The sequence below is a fragment of the Lepisma saccharinum genome, chromosome 2 (genome assembly GCF_977018435.1).
Source record: "Lepisma saccharinum chromosome 2, izLepSacc3.1, whole genome shotgun sequence".
NCBI lineage: Eukaryota > Metazoa > Arthropoda > Insecta > Zygentoma > Lepismatidae > Lepisma > Lepisma saccharinum.
Window position 1 is genome coordinate 153,083,769 of NC_139230.1, and position 16,815 is coordinate 153,100,583.

At 37.1% G+C, this 16,815-nt stretch overlaps 1 protein-coding gene across 1 annotated transcript in view; it reads right to left on the reverse strand.

The window, feature by feature from the left end:
- LOC145984151 (tumor suppressor candidate 2-like) overlaps window positions 1–16,815 on the reverse strand; it is a 44,604-nt gene that overhangs the window by 13,385 nt on the left and 14,404 nt on the right. The window contains exon 2 of the mRNA XM_083117618.1: window positions 1,878–1,995. Within this exon, the coding sequence (XP_082973744.1) occupies window positions 1,878–1,995 (118 nt within the window). The remainder of the gene's footprint in view (window positions 1–1,877; window positions 1,996–16,815) is intronic.

Sequence of the window (16,815 nt, forward strand, 5' to 3'; positions counted from 1 at the left end):
ACAAATGCTCCACAGAAAAACTAGTGTGAGCAAAAATAATTATTCTGAAGTTCAGAGAAATGCTTGTAAAATATTATGAGCAAAGAAAATGATATGAGGAGAATGTGTTGGAAGAGCTGCAAAAATATATACCTCAGAAATGATTCTAGGAAATTTTATGAGGGAATGAAGAAAATAAAAGGGGTTATCAGCCTAGAAAGGTAACATGTGGAGGTAAAATTGGAAACCTGGTGTGCTGTTGACAAGAAGTGATAGAACACTGGATAGAGCATTTTGATGAACTTTTGAACAGACCCTCAAGTAGAAATTATATAAAATGTAAGCAACAGTTCCCAACAGTCTATTAATGAACCCACAGTAGGAGAAATTAGCCAAATAATTAGAAAATTAAAAATATAACAGAGTCATTGGTGAGGACAGTATCACTGCAGAGATGATTAAGAAAGGAAGCATGAAATTGTGGAAGTCCATCTATAAACTTGTAAGCATGATACGGATAAAAAAGAAGAAATAAATTAAGACTGGTGTGTGGGACTGGTAAGTCCCATTCAGAAAAGGGAAGTAAACAGAACTGCAAGAACTACAAAGGAATAACTTTATTGCCAGTAATATACAAAATTTTGACCAAAGTTGTGGCTCAAAGATTGAAGGTATACATCGAAGAGATTATAGGGGAATGCCAGTGTGGGTTTAGGCAAGGATTCTCCACCACAGATCAAATCACCACCCTTAGACAAATTTTATAAAAAGCATATAAATATATAATAGCAGTACACCAAATGTACATAGATTTTAAACAAAACTTTGATAGTGTAAATAGATTCCAAATAAATGAGATTTTGGAATAACAGACCAATTAGTAAATCTAACTGAAATTACTTTTACTAAGACACTTAATAAAGTTAAAATTCAAAATAAGCTCTCAGATACGTTGAACCAGTAACTGGAGTTAGATGAGGAGATGCCCTTTCTACAGAACTTTTCATATTATGTTTAGGAAAGGTCATATGAAATATAAAAATCCAACCGAGAGGAACACTTTTCAATAGAATGAACCAGTGCCTTGCCTATGCAGGTGACACAGCTGTTTTTGGGAGAAATGGAAGCTCTGTTGAGGAGGTTATGCTAGCAATTGAAGAGGCAGCCAACAAAGTCGGACTAAAAGTGAATGGGATAAAAAAACAAAAAAAGAAAACCACACCTGAGACTGGCAAATAACCCAACTCAGGCCAGACAAGTAAAGATTGGTAACCAAAATTATGAAGAGGTGGAAACCTTCAATATCTGAGATCACTAACGACTCAACAAAATAATGTAGAACTTGATATCAAGGGGAAAAAGTCAGCAAGCAACAAATATCTTGATACCTTTGTTGATACATTTTAAAATAGATGACTATCAAGGGCTTTAAAACTCAGATCCAATCAACAGTACTGCACGGAAATGAAATATGGGCACTTACAGAGAGAGCATCATTAATTCTGATGACTTGGGAAAGGATTACAAAAAACATAGACTAAAATATGATGGTGGAGGATGGAGAATACTTATAATCATGAACTGAAAGAAGTATATAAATTTCCTGATATTATATCTGAAATCAAGGCAAGGAGATTGAGCTGGGAAGAGCATCTTATTAGAATGAATGACGACAGGGAGTAATAAAGAAAGTATTCTCAGTAAAACCTGAAGGCAGACAAAGAAGAGGATGACCAAGGATTAGATGGATAGATGATGCAGAGAGACACATCAGAACACTGGGGATAAGAAGATGGAGACAAAAGGGACAAGACAGAAACAGACCAGCATTGTTGAGAAGACTAAGGTTATACTACAAGGTCCATAATGCCAAAGTAAAAGAGGAGGAAATAACATACCTGCGGCGTGAGATTTGTAAATATTCTCTTCATTGTAGCCTTTTCTCCCTTCCTTGGTGGAGGAACTTCTATGTAAAATTCATGTGCTAGGTCACCATCCTCATCAAAAAACATTGAACTGAAACAAGAAACAAATTCCAATAAATTTTTAATTACCTAAATATATAAATTAAGATTCTGAGCTAGTATATGATCAAGTCACTTGGTATAATCACGTGAAAAGGTAATAGCAGAAAAATTGTTCCAACTGCTATTTCATGAACTTTATTGTGCTATGAGCCTAAGGAATAGAACTGTACTGAAGTCTGTGCACAGTTGCTCACTACTTCCACTCAATATTTCATTTCAACTCTTGGAGATCACCATGTATACAACAATTTGAATGAATATTATCATTGCACTCAGTGACATGCAGTGATCTTAGCACTTGGGGTAGCAACTGATTATGGGTAAAACCTTCACGCAACCTGCACCCCCTCTCCAAACACACAAATGTATAGATTGCAGACAAAACAACTTAATTTCAATGGAAGTGATAATTTAGCATGAAACCTGAATTTTATTTATGTGTATCTGCATCTGCAAATACCTAATAATTAATGAAGTTTGGCATTAAAAAATCTAATGTTATAGTATACAGTATAAAATATTAGGACTCACTGTCACAGTTAAATAGAAAAATGATGCTAAATAACCAAATTCAAACTTTAGGTGCATATTTCGAGTGACTGAAAATCTTGTTGGATTGCACTTATGCAGAATTTGATTTTCTTTACACATTTGCTACACTTGCACACACACACACAACCACATACATGCACGCAAGCATCATAGATGCATTGAAGGGGTCTTATGAGGGTTAGAACCTCCATTTCGACTTTATAATAAATACATTCAAAGTACTTTACAATTAGCCTAACTCCTTCCCTTAAAAAAAAAAATTATGGTTGTGTCCATGCACAAACATGCAAGAAATTTTAAGAAAGTGCTTATTGGGAACAATAAGCATGTGCAAGAATGGTCTTAAGTTCAAATTCCAATTACATCATGAATGTTAGTTTATAACTGTTCCTCATCTCTTCCATGAGTTAGAAAGCCATTTTTATCGAAGCAATTAAAGTTTGAAATAGAAATATCATGAGAAACGACAAAAATGCATATTAGCAGAGCAAGAAAACTGATAATGGGTGTTGTGTAATCTACCCTTGCCTTGCACAGTTCTTCACTAGAATATTATTCCATTATTTCACTACAGACAAAGTACAATACAGCCCCCCCCCCCCACACACACACACATTTCATTTCAGATTGTTGTGCCTACCTTCTTGTACTTAGTATATTTAAAGATAATGCTACTAAAATGAAAAAGGGATATTATTTTAGTATTATAATTACATTCATTACTCAAAAAATAAAATATTCCCAGTAATTCGCCCCCACACAAAATACATACTTTCCCATTTCATAAATAATAAGACTTGAAGCTATACAAGTATAGCTATAATGCTATTATACATAAATATTTTTGCAGTATAAATATTTCAATTACTCCCCCAGAGTTCCTTGGATAAAATGAAAGGGAATTGGGGAAAATAAATCCTCTATTGGTTCCTATGGGTGATAGACAAGGGTACCTTAAGCCACGGCGTTTCAACATTTGGAGCGACCGGTGAGTTGGAAGTGAGGGGATGGGGGCAAGTAAAAATGAAGATCTTTCATCTTCCTTTCCGTGGAAGTCTCTACCTGGAATTGGTCAGGCTACCAATGCTACCTTGCAATCTGGCTGTTGATTGTACCGAGGGTTGAAAAGCGCATGAAAAAGTGTGTCCATATGAACAGTGGCTTCAACAAGACAATAATTATTGTGTTTTAAATACACAGACGAAACACAGCTGCTTTGTAATAAGAGACGTGACATTGGTTAATCTATTGTTCTAGACTCGCTATTCATCAGTGCATGTCATTGATTGCACTTAATCATGCAAGTGGCTGCAAAGATAGCACTAGGAAAATTGTACATTGCTATTTTCGATCATTTACATTCTACACTTTATGTATGATGTTTTAAGAAATGAAATTGTTCTCTGCTTATTTGTTATAGACTCGCATGAGAAATTTTGAGATGTACGTTGGCATTGCAGAAACTTGATTTTACAAACAAATATACATGTAGGTTAGATTTTGTATGATAAATTAAAATATTTTCTATCATCTGGACATTTGATTGCATAACATAGCCACTGACATCTGGTATGACCAATGTTGTCAGTACACTTCGTAACCCAGGTTCGATTCCCGGTGGAGATACATAGTGGTTCGGATCCCACTTTAAACTGTAGGTCCAGTCCCAATTAGCCTTACTGTGCATAAAGTGAACTTAAAACACCAACTCAATAACAATAACACTTCCTAACTTTGAAAAAAAAAAACTTTTTATGAATATGCCATAAATAACCCCATAAATCATCTGTAATGCATAGAATGGATAAGAATATATCATTCTTTTGCCAATTCCACAAATACCCAGAGAAACCACCAACACATATCGAAAAATTTTGCATTACACTCCATATCTGTCTTTTATCCATGTTTTACTTTGTTTCATACAAATACTGTTTTACACCTTAGTACCTTTTCTCCATTTAGAACGTTCACGCAGAGAAAAAATTTTCTTTCTTAATGTTTTAAAAATACCCACATAGACAAAGTTAATACCCAATGCAAGGTTCATGTCTCTATCGGTTTTTGTACAAAAGTTACGTACCTTCAAAGTCTCAGTTGTGTAACTTTCAAACACACTGCAGAAGGAATGGTTCATATGTGTCTTCTAGTGGCTACATCACGTAAAATTATTTAGCTAGTTCCAAAACATGATATTTCAAACCTCTAAAACTGTAACTAGATAAATAGGTTAGCTGCAATTGGTACAAAGCCAGCTTTTTATGAAAAAAAAAGAGGCATCCATTCAAAATAGCCGGATTTTTTGCAACTCTACTAATTTGACTAATATTAGGTGAATGACTAATTCATCTAATTTTCATTTAGTCTATGGTTTTATACTGCTTGCATTTTCAGTTGGAAGCTGGGAAATGACATATAAACCATCTCTTTGACTAACATTGGGCATTTTTGTGTCACAAGACACCAAAAGTTGTTGGCAGAATGAAGCAAATGAGCATCAGATACACAGCATGTTGCCAAACATAGTGTAAAAAAGGGGGAGGGAGGAGTTACTGGATAAAAGTTGTATAATAGTACACAAAGCATGGAAAATTAGTACACAAAAAACACAAACACTATACAACCAAGCTAATAAAAACAACTGACAAAAATAGACGTTCCCTTGGCAATGTTGTAACGGGAGAGTGATGTATGTTACCCCCTACAGTGTTTACTCCACAACTGAGGTTGTTGACACTCATCGAGCCACACACCCCCAAAGACAAGTGGTGAACCGATGGAGCTATGTAGGTCAACCACCAGTTGGGCCCACAATCAGTACAATAATCAACTAATATTAGTCAACTTATGCCCATCATTGTGTAATGAAGAGCTCCAACAAAAAGAACATTAATGAGAATTACTTACAACATCTTGTTTAAAAATAAACATAAATTACTCATAAAGTATGTTAACACAATTTATGACACAGAACAGAATGGAAGAAAGTTACTCTGTTAAACTGTGCCAATTAAATTAATCACATTGAGTTTCAGATGAGTATTCAGTCATAGAAAAATCAAAGTGTGCAGAAGGAGAATTCCTTCAACTATGCATTACATAAATATTTACAATGATAAGAAGAAAAAAAAAGGAGTGAGCAAGATTTGAACCTGTAATTTTCCATTCTTGACTCTAAGGGGGGAGGAGACCTTACCAACTGGTCTACAAGATGACTGACATGAAAACTATTTAAAACAAGTTGCTGTTTGTAAAAACGAACACCTGCCCATGTTTTGAACATATTTTTGGGACAGATCATGGAAAAGATGCACTTTATGAATATTCCTGGTATTGCACAATGTATTTTAACTCAAATTTTCCCTAACTTCTGAGAAATTTATCTTTTTGTTCAAAACTGATGACAATGAATGAAATTCAGAAAACAACTTCCCCAACAGTTCATTGCATGAAATCACACCCTCTGCCATGATTCCCGCAAGCATTTCAGAGCATGTTGTAAACACAGTTGTTAAGCATTGCACTTACAGTGTTTGTGGCAGTGATTCAAGGTAAAAATACTACAATTGAGGGGCTTAGTGAAAAAACGGCATATCTCACATTAGCATGTTTTCAAGAAAAAGAAGGTTTTGCGTTTCAAGGCACCAACACTTTAATATGTAAGTGTGTTACACAATTCTAACACTACAATGTAAAGGAATGTCTGTCATATTGCACTGCAAATCAACACACACTTACGTCAATTCCTTTGTGAGGAAGTGCATATGATTTTATTACTCGATGTCACTGCCGTCAATATCTTTGATGACACCATATACTTGACTTGCTTCCCTTGTGTTCCACTTCAGAGTTGTGTAAAACTGGTGGTAAATGGGTGGAATGTACTGCAACATTATCATGGTATTATCATATTTAGCCATCTCGATAGCCCTGGATTGCATTTCAACACCATTTGCCCTAAGGCTGGTGGCTGCCCTCTTCCTCGTTGTAAACTCACATTACTCCATGGCTCACATTCGGAGTACGTGTATCGCACTTGGATGATGTGAAGGCCTTTCGTGAAACGCATGCACGTTGCTTGTCTCATGTTGAAGATTTGTCCATCTTCGGTTCTTTTTTGTATTGTCAGAAGTAATCGTAAGGTTGACATTGCCTTCATGTCCTGGGTGTTCACTTCCATTACTGTAAAGGGGTTCTTTTTCCTTGCCTGCCTTATTAGCATTATCCATTGCAAGGGTATTTTACAATGGTGCATTTTACTCACTATCAATACAGATAAAAATATATAAATGACTTACGTGAGTGAGTAGAAATGGTTCAAAACAACGTTTCTGAAGTCAGGTAAATAAAATAAAAAACTTTAGGTGCCAAACATGGTACCGCATTGTCAAATCATAAGTTTAAGATTCAGGTTGAGGATAAAAAAGGTAAAAAAACTTACTGTGACGGCATAAAAACTCCGATGAAAACCTTCACTGGTTAAAAAAGTTAAAAACAAAAACCACACAACTAAAACAAATAAAAATCGACGACCTATTATAGCCCCTACTTACTCCCGTCAGTGTTGGGTAGAACACATGGACTGAGAGCGCTCCTATGCTGCGTTAAAGGGGAAAATTTCCCCTCTACGATTGTTTACGTCACCATTCCAAGGTGAACTCCCTCTCTTCTTCGATGGCCCTCACAACCTCAGGAGTGACATGAAAAACTCTGTTCAGGTCAAAAAGTCCATTGAACAACTGGTCTTGGGGCATAATGACACCATTAGTAGTTTTGATGTTATAATTTATTCCCGAGCGTACCCCAAGAAAAAGCTGGAGACTGCCTCCAGAGATGGCTTTTAGATAATGGGGTGGAGATTCTAGTTGCATGGGAGTATGTCTGATGGTTTTTTCTTCTTACTGAATATAATTACTTTTCTGTTAACAGTAAGACCCATTTCTGGTCTCATCGCCAACGTTTCCATGCATTATGTTGAAAAAAGCGGCTTTAGATCAAGTGGGGGCAAGTTTAATGTAGTATGGCAGATACGTCGACGATATCCTCATTATAGGGGATAGCAATGCATTGGACACAGCTTTTGTTGAATTAGGAAAACAAGATGAAAGAATCAGCTTTACCAGGGAAAATAAAAAAGGCGGGAGTATTAATTTTTTGGATTTAAGCATTACAAAAACTGAAAAAGGGCTTACTACCAGTGTTTTTCATAAACCACTGGCAGGCAAACTGTACCTCAACAAAAAATTACAACACCCCAATGGGGTTAAACTGAATATTTTCCTTAATTTCTTTATCCGAGCCGAAAAACTATGTAATAATGTCAATGAAAAAGAGAGAGAAATCACCTGGATTAAAAGAGTAGGTCAGAAAAATGGATATAATATCCGAGAATTAAACAGGATGGCTAAGAAAGCGAGAAAGATTATCGTGAATGAAAGTAATAATGAAAAAGAAAAAGATGATAATGAAAAATTAATGAAGGACATTTCGTCGGAATCCCCTATTACAAGGAGGTCTCCGAAAAGATCGCAAAAACAATGAGGAAACAAGACGTAAAATGCAGGATGAAGGCCCCTAAAAATATCGAAAAGAATTTTACCAGGTATAAAAAGGGGGGGAGGAACAAGGATAACCCGGAAGAACAAAAAGGGGTATACCGGATAGATTGTGAATGCAGGAATGAATATGTTGGGCAGACGGGGAGAAAAATTCACACTAGATGGGATGAACATGATAAGATATTAAGGAAGGGGTTACCAAAACAGGCCTATCCGAACATATCAAAATGAGTGGACATATGATTATAAAAAGAGAAGTAATTAGGAAGGAGGAGAATAAATTAAACAGGAACGTTTATGAAGCTGCATTTATATGCACCGGAAAAAGGAATAAGCTTAACAGAGATGATGGTAATCTGGAGGAAGGGTGGATCGCTTATCTTAAAAAGTGGGATAAAGCGGTAAATACCGACACTAAAATGGGTTATCATATCACTCCCGAGGTTGTGAGGGCCCTCGAAGAAGAGAGGGAGTTCATCTTGGAATGGTGACGTAAACGATCATAGAGGGGAAAGTTGGAGGGGAAATTTTCCCCTTCAATGCAGCACAGGAGTGCTCCTAGTCCATGTGTTCTACTAGGGGGCTATAATAGGTCATTGATTATTTGTTTTAGTTGTGTGGTTTTTCTTTTTAACTTTTTTAACCAGTGAAGGTTTTCATCGGAGTTTTTATGCCATCACAGTAAGTTTTTTACCTTTTTCATCCTCAACCTGAATCCTCAACAATACATGTTTGGCACCTAAATTTTTTTTATTTTATTTACCTGATGAAGGAAGTAGTACAGACTTCCGAAATGTTGTTTTGAACCATTTCTACTCACTCATGTGTCATTTATATATTTTTATCTTCATTGCAAGGGTGTATAAACAGACTGTGTTTTCCTCTTTGACCTCTCAATGATGCCGAAATCTGGATCACGTGGTAGGAAAGTGTGGCCAAAAACCTATGCTCTATTTGACATTATTTTGATTTGATTTGATTTATTTTACTTCGCTTCTTGTGCCACTTTTGGCTAATTTGCGATGATGGGGATGAGTGATTATATGATGAAATTGATGAATAGACATCACAAACCACCATGCCCAAGCCAGGATTTGAACCCGGGATCCCTTGCATCGCAGCGCAATGTGCTAATCACTCCACCACGGGGGCTGGCCTTATGGTCTATTGTTTTGAGATCGGTAACGTCCAGCAAGTACATCCACAGGGCCATTATTACTGAATTCTTATTTTGTCCAATGCAAGAATCACTATATACTATTACATTAGACCTGCTGTGAATATCTTCCGGTAGGTTTGTCTTCACTACCACGAGATGCGACAGATTCTGGCCAGATGCACATAACCGCAGAATCGTCATGACAGAAATGGATTCCAAAGCTGTATGTCCACAAATGTTGCAGGTAGAACACAGTCTCTGTGCTGATCATGGGTGTTGGAAGTGCTTGTTCGAGATCCATGGCAATAAACTATTCTGTTGCTGTCAACATCTTGGCACTGTTTGTTTGCGTTCCTCAAAGATTGATATGCAACTTCGGCTTTATGAAGATGCAACTCCTATTCGGGTGGCTTAGGTTCTACATGCTGCATCAAATCACATATTTTGCATGTGATTTGATTTAAATGCAATGTTGGACTAATGGTTGAATACATGTTGATATGTGTGAGTAACTTCACTGGAGTAATAGTCTTTTGTTTGCACTCTTCCACATACAAATGAAACATCTGCTGCAGGGACTGCACTGCAACTACATACAAGCTTTCTGGGTGTGAAACCCTACTGTAGTGTGAACAGTATCTTGGGAAAGACATGCTGTAATTCCTAACAATATTCAATTCTTCCTGCGCAAAAGCATGTGACCTGTTGTAATGTCTACCTCTACAATCTTCTGGTGGTGCATGCAATTTGTTTGCAGACGAATGTTTCTACCTTGCTTCTGTTTCGCCACGAGTGGTACACAATCTACGCTCAGTGATGCCATGCACATTGCAAAATGCTTGTTTACATACATTGACTTCCTTTCTGGAGGGCAGACGTAGAATGTAATGGAAAGTATTAGCACGTCAGGAAACATTTGGAATTTCCCTGTATGTCCGGTAAACGCGTTCATATGCTGACCTGTGGATCAGACCAAAAAGATAGACATTTTGTTTGTTAAAGTCGCCCATGTTATAAAAGAAAAGGAAAATGTTATCTTTTGACTCTGAGTCTATGTCCACGTACTGGCACCATTCACTTCCGCAACATACCACATCACTACATGCTTTGTTTGGTACCTTTTTTTTCTTTTTTTTCCCCCTTACATCCAACATACATTTTACCTGTTCCTGTGGCGCTTACGTTCATTGTCTTTAAAATTTTCTTCATTTCTCTGTCATTTCCGTGGTTTTAAAGGTAAGCACACAAGACTGGAACAACTTGAACCTTCTCGCACAGCTGCCATGTTTACTTTCAACAGTAAAATACAAGTGTGCCCTAGATTGGATGATTACCTGGCTTGCAGCCAATGGCAGACCGCAACACATTTTACATGCTTCATTGTGATAACAAGCAAAGGGGATAGGTCATTATTCTACTAACTTTCTGGCATTGACAGGGGATAGGTCATTTTTCCACTCAACTTGTCGGAAAAACAATTGTGTTGTTTCATTAATGTGGGTGTACAACCCATGTGGTATGCAAATGAACTGTGAAAGTTTGCCAGGAGATGGATTAATGGTGCACAAATCCAAATTTTTTGTTATCTCGATTTTGAAAATTTTGCGGGATACACAGTTTTTCCACTAAGCCCCTCAATTATATTAGAAATCTATTCCTTTACATTTTTCTCTTGTAACAATGACCATTTACATTTTGCTCTTGTAACAATGACCAGAGTATCTGGAAAGACGTTATTTGCCACCAAAAAAAAAAAAAATGTATATACACAGGGAACGCCCGAAAAAAAATATGAATAGGGAGTCTGTTCTCCTGGAAATAAGGCCTCTCTGATAGCATAGAGACTAATGGTGTCACCTTGAAATTGAGGGGTCCCAAGTTTGGTTCTCGATGGAGGTGCATTTTAAACCTTAGGTCTAGTACCGATTAGACCTGAACATAAAGTGAATTGCAAACAAACATCAACTCACAAAAATGATCAGTTGGAGATATTCTGAAGTGCAAAATAGTGTACTTTATTTATTGCAGTAATATCATTATTACTTGATTGATTTGCTTTATCTTACTTTGCTTTTTGTGCCACTTTTGACTAATTTGCGAAGATGGGGAAGTGATGAAATTGATGAATGGACACTCCCAAACATCCATGCCCAGGCCCGGATTCAAACCCATAACCCCTGGTATCGCAGCATGATGTGCTAACTACTCTACCACGGGGGCAGGCTATCATTGTAACTTTTTGCATGTGTACTGAGATAGGCATAGAACATTTACTGGAAACTGTATATGAATATATGCACAATGTGAACACATCCTCTGATTGATGAACAAACTTCAACTTTTTTGTGAATATTATTTGAGATCGTATAGCAACCACATACTTTGTAAAGTATCAGGATATAAAAAGTAGCACAAAATTCATCTAACATTACACATACACGCAGTAACTTGTCTTTCAAATACCACTGATATTTCACCTGTATTCGGAATATCAAATTATCCTAACCAAAGACGTGACTGTATAAAGGTATGATCACAATTAATATGCAAACAATAACACACACACACCCAATGCATTACTTGACCAAAAGCAAATAAACTTCTTTTTAAAATCTCCACTTAAATAACACCACCAAAAGTGTTAAACAGCAGGTCTATGCCTTTGCTCTCACTCGCTGGAATGCCTAATTATAGTTCGACCACAAGGAAAAAACCTTCGGTGAAAAGCATTCGCGCATCTTCCCTGCCAATGTCGGTGATCGGGCCAGTGTTGCAGCATGTGGCATGTGCATGTGCACTGGGGGTCAAGGGGACGTCCGTAGATTTTTTCCAATGAGAAGGAAACAATGTATTTTTATCAGGCGGGTAAACAAAGCATATTACCCCGTAATAGTGTTGCCCACGCTTGACCCCTTAAAGGCCTTCTAGATGCACTAGATGAGTAGGAAGCCATTTAATAACTAAAACTATAGCAAGTGCACAACACCTAAGACATAGAGACAAGATAGCTTGTGAATAACCTAGAGTCGCCAAGCAAAGGGTCACAGAAAAAGCCCCCTGCTGCAGTGGCACGTGTTGTTTATGGTGTAAAAGTCACAGATACTTTTGTAACAATGGTGTTAAACCCAGCACCCAGTGTTTGGTGAAAAGAAACCGAACATCTCCATTTCAGGAGTGGACATGTTCCAAACAAAAGAAAAGTAAACTGTCTGAGGGACCCGACCGTCTTTCATCTATTCCGCATCTTCCCGTGGTAAAATTTAAGAGGGTGCTTGGAAAACACCCTCAAGTTTGCCCTTTCTCAGCACCAACACAAGGGGTTTATGATGAAGAATATTTATAACAGGAAATCGTAGAAAGTTGTGTTCACAAATGAAGTCGTTGTCGGCGATTTTCCACAATCTTTCAAGTCAAATGCTAATTTACCTTCTGCTGGTGTTCAGTGTACAGGTATCATTACGGGTGGTCACACGTTCTGCACCGTAATGAGAAAATGAATTACGTATGTAAAATATATTGGTGAATTATACAGCATGGCTTCCTCAATAATTGAAGATAACAACGCCTATACTAGGGTGCCACCTATCCTCCCATCTGCTAGAAACACACACACACATATATACATGTATAAAATAATTTGCCCATGCTACCAAGTCAGAGGTTCTAGTAAGGCATGGATGTTTCACTGTTTGTGTCACTTCATCTATTTCATCAGTTTTTCATTCATCCTTATTGTTGTAGTTACCCGTAGAGGCACAAAAGCGACTTAAAATAACTAAAATAACAATAGATTTTGGGGTGCAATAAAATACAACCACCTAAAAATAGTAATAAAATAATAATAATAGTTATTATGTCCTAGCACAATTGAGTAGCGTTTGGCATAATTCCATAGTTCAAACAGCACTTTTCACGACTGAGAGGAGTTCCACTCTACATCTCCCCTCCATGTTCAAGTAAGATGAGCAGGAAACGTGTTTTTGAGCAGGCGATGGAGGTTCCATAGCAAAAGTATATTAAGGAATTCTCCCGAGAAATCGACAGGCCTGGCAACACAGACGTGGGCCATGCTGAAGGCTCCTTCCCCTTGCCCTTTCCCACACCCACCAGCGCGATGCGGTTCTGCACAGGTTTTTTTGCTTGTAGTTCCACTATACCTTGCCGGAACACGTGTTCTTTCAGCAAGATTTCCCATCACTGTGGTCCTGCACCACTGACAACAAAATGAATACCATTAATTTCCTCCAGGAGGAGCAAAACCAGTTCAGTGTTTCAAACTTTACATAAACGTCTGTCTATTCAATTCAGGGATGCAAAATTGTAAATATCTTTTAAATTTCTAACTTCATGGAAATGTGCAAGAACGAATTGTATTTTGCGAGTTTTTTTCTATCTTTCAGAAAGATGACTTGTTTCAAAGTTGGCTCTGAAATGCTATCCTGCCAACTTTACAAATTCATGATTTAGAATATTTTTCTAGGGTGGATATTTTTTTGAAGCGTGCAGGACTAAGCATAATTGCATTGGAATTAACTGTTGTAAATATGAGGGTCATCCAGAAAAAAATGAATGGAAAAGTAGAATAAGGCATGAAGTTTTTTTTCAGCAAAAGCTGTAAATTATTGCTTTAAATAATTGTGAGGTTCTAGAATTGTCAAAAGCTTGAGAAAACTTGTAAAGGCTTAGCCAAGCTTATAATACTCAAAATAATTAATGGGCTCCTCGATGGCGCAGTGGTAGCATCCTTGCCTTGTAATCAAGGGGTCCCGGGTTCGATACCCGGTTGAGGCACAAGTGGTTAGGATCCATAGGATCCGACTTTAAACTGTAGGTATAGTTCCGATAGGCCTTACTGTGCATAAAGTGGACTTAAAACATCAAATCAATCAATTAATGTGGTACAAGTCACAGTGGGTTTTTTCAGAATATTTTTCTCAAATCATGCTAGAAATAGACTTTTAACAAGAAATAATATGAACATATATCCAAGAAACTAATATTTAGATAAATATTGAATGAACAAAGCTTATAATTTTGAAATGTGGTAGCACTTTAGATATCAGTCACTATGTGGGCAAGCCACATAGTTTCACTTGTGATTATCAACTTTTACAATAAATTTTTCCATGTATAAAACATTACAAAGGAGAATTGAGTACATTTTATTGAATTGTCATAAAAGTAGAATAAAGTTAACTGTGGTATAATTAAATCAAACACACTTCAAATGATTCATTCATTTCTCAAAATTTAGTATGTGTGCAAGTGTTCTGTTTTCTTTCCAATGCCTTGCACTGAGACAGTGACCCCTCCTTACCTCCAGTTCAGTGCATTGATTGAACGTAATGGGTTGCTTGCCCATGTAGGATAAATATTATTTGTGGTTAGAGGCTCTATACCCAAGAAGTCGAGTACTCTCATAATCTACCACAATTTCATTTTTTCTTCTTAAAAATAGGGGGTGTGGGGTACTCAAGTAAATACAATGCATACATATACTTTCATATTTTTACCATTTTTGACATTTTCAAACCTTTTTAGAGACTACAATTTTGAGCTTTGTGCATAAAACTTTCAGGAGCATTGTGACAATACTTGCAATGTAAATTCACAATAAAATTATTGAAACATAATGCATGATTTAGGAGGAGCACGGGTAAGGTGGATGGGCAAAGAAAGACAAGTCATCTATTTAGTAACCACGATAATATGTTTCTGCAGCTAGAAAACTTGACAGACTGCAATGGTATTGCATGTGAGTGAAATTGAACAATGTGTTTCAAGATGGTGAATGAAAAACTGATTTTCCTCATGTTGCATGCACACTCTATACCAGGGTGTGAAATTTCCGGTCGCCAGGTCGCCATTGGCGACCAAAAGTTTGGGACTGGCAACTAAAATTTTGTTGTTTCATATGTGTGTCAAACATGCCCGAACATCTCAATCCAACGTTTGTACATGGTTTTGGAAAGTGAGCCGATTGAAAACCCCATTAACACTCAACACCGACCCCCATCTTACAAATTTATTTAATGTAGCATACTATGTAGCTAAACATGAGAAGTCATTTAAAGACTTTGTAGATCTGCTGTGTTTGGCAGGAAAATTAAAATAAAAAAGGAGGACCTTTTAGGAGTAATAGAGCTCACAAACACTACTTCTGCTGGTTACTTCACAGCCATAACTGATTATTTTGATAAGGCAATAGGTTAAAATAAATACAGAAACAAGTATTACATTGTAGGCTTGGGTACTGATGGTGCAGCAAATATGGTTGGGCACAAATCAAGATTGGCTGTGCAAATGAAAGCTATTTGTAATAAAATGATAAATATTCACTGCCTTGCACATCGTTTGCAGTTAGCTGTGTTGGAGTTAAATATTGTAGAGCATTTGATCCTGTGATTAGGAATATTTTTCAGTTTTATCATGGCTCTGCTAAGGACTTCACCTCTTGAGAGAAACGGCAGAAGTTATAGAAGAAATTCTAAAACTGAGTGGTATCCACACTATTAGGTGGTTAGACAGCAAAGAAAGTGCTGTAAGAGATCTCTTGCAATCATGGAAAGCTGTTGTGGCCGATATTGAACAGGTGCCCCATAGAAAAGACAATGATGGCACTAAAGCTAAGGGTTTGCTGAAAAGTTTGAAGCAATTTAAATTTGTTAAGCTTCTGTACTTCCTTTTGGATTTTTAAAGGAAATTGAACCCTTTAAGCGTGGCACTACAAAATAAGAGTCTTTTGATTTCATCTCTGAAAATAAGAATTGAACACTGTATTTCAGTTTTGGCTGACCTGGAATCTAATGTTGGACCAAGCGAACAAGATTTCTTGGACCATGTATCCATTTCAGGGAAGATCAGGGATGTGCAGCTCACAAACATTGAAAATGGAGAGCAAGAGTTTCAGACTGTTAGAGGAAACTTAATTTACAATGCAAAGGTGTACATCACAGCAAGATTGCAATCTATATCAACAGATGTGATTGCATCTCTGCATGTTTTCGACACCTTGGGTTGGCCTCCCAAAGAAAATATTCTTCAGTTTGGGATAGAAGAAATAAAGAAACTCTACATGTACTTGAACCCGAGCCTCTATAATGAGAAAATGGATGTTCTGTTAGCAGAGTGGACAGAATACAAACTTTTGTTTTCTTCTCTAACTTTGAATCAGACGCTGAAGAAGATTCACAGTGAGGAGTGTTCAGCAAGATTCCCAAATTTGCTCCAGATTTTGACATTTTGTGCTATTCTACCAGTGAGCACAGCTTCATGTCAGAGAGGTTTCAGCTGTCACAACAGACTCAAGACTACTTACAGGAACTCTCTGAAGACTGAGACACTGGATGATTTACTCCTAGTTTCCACCACAGCTATCAAGTATTAGTATAGTATTGCAAATGCACAATCCTGGGAACTGATCATAGGTCTATTAACTGTTACGCCATCCAGCAAGAGTAGAATCAAACTATTGGTCAAATTTTTCAGAACATAGTATTTTAGATAATTTAATAATTTGTCCCGCACTGTGGCTGTGAGG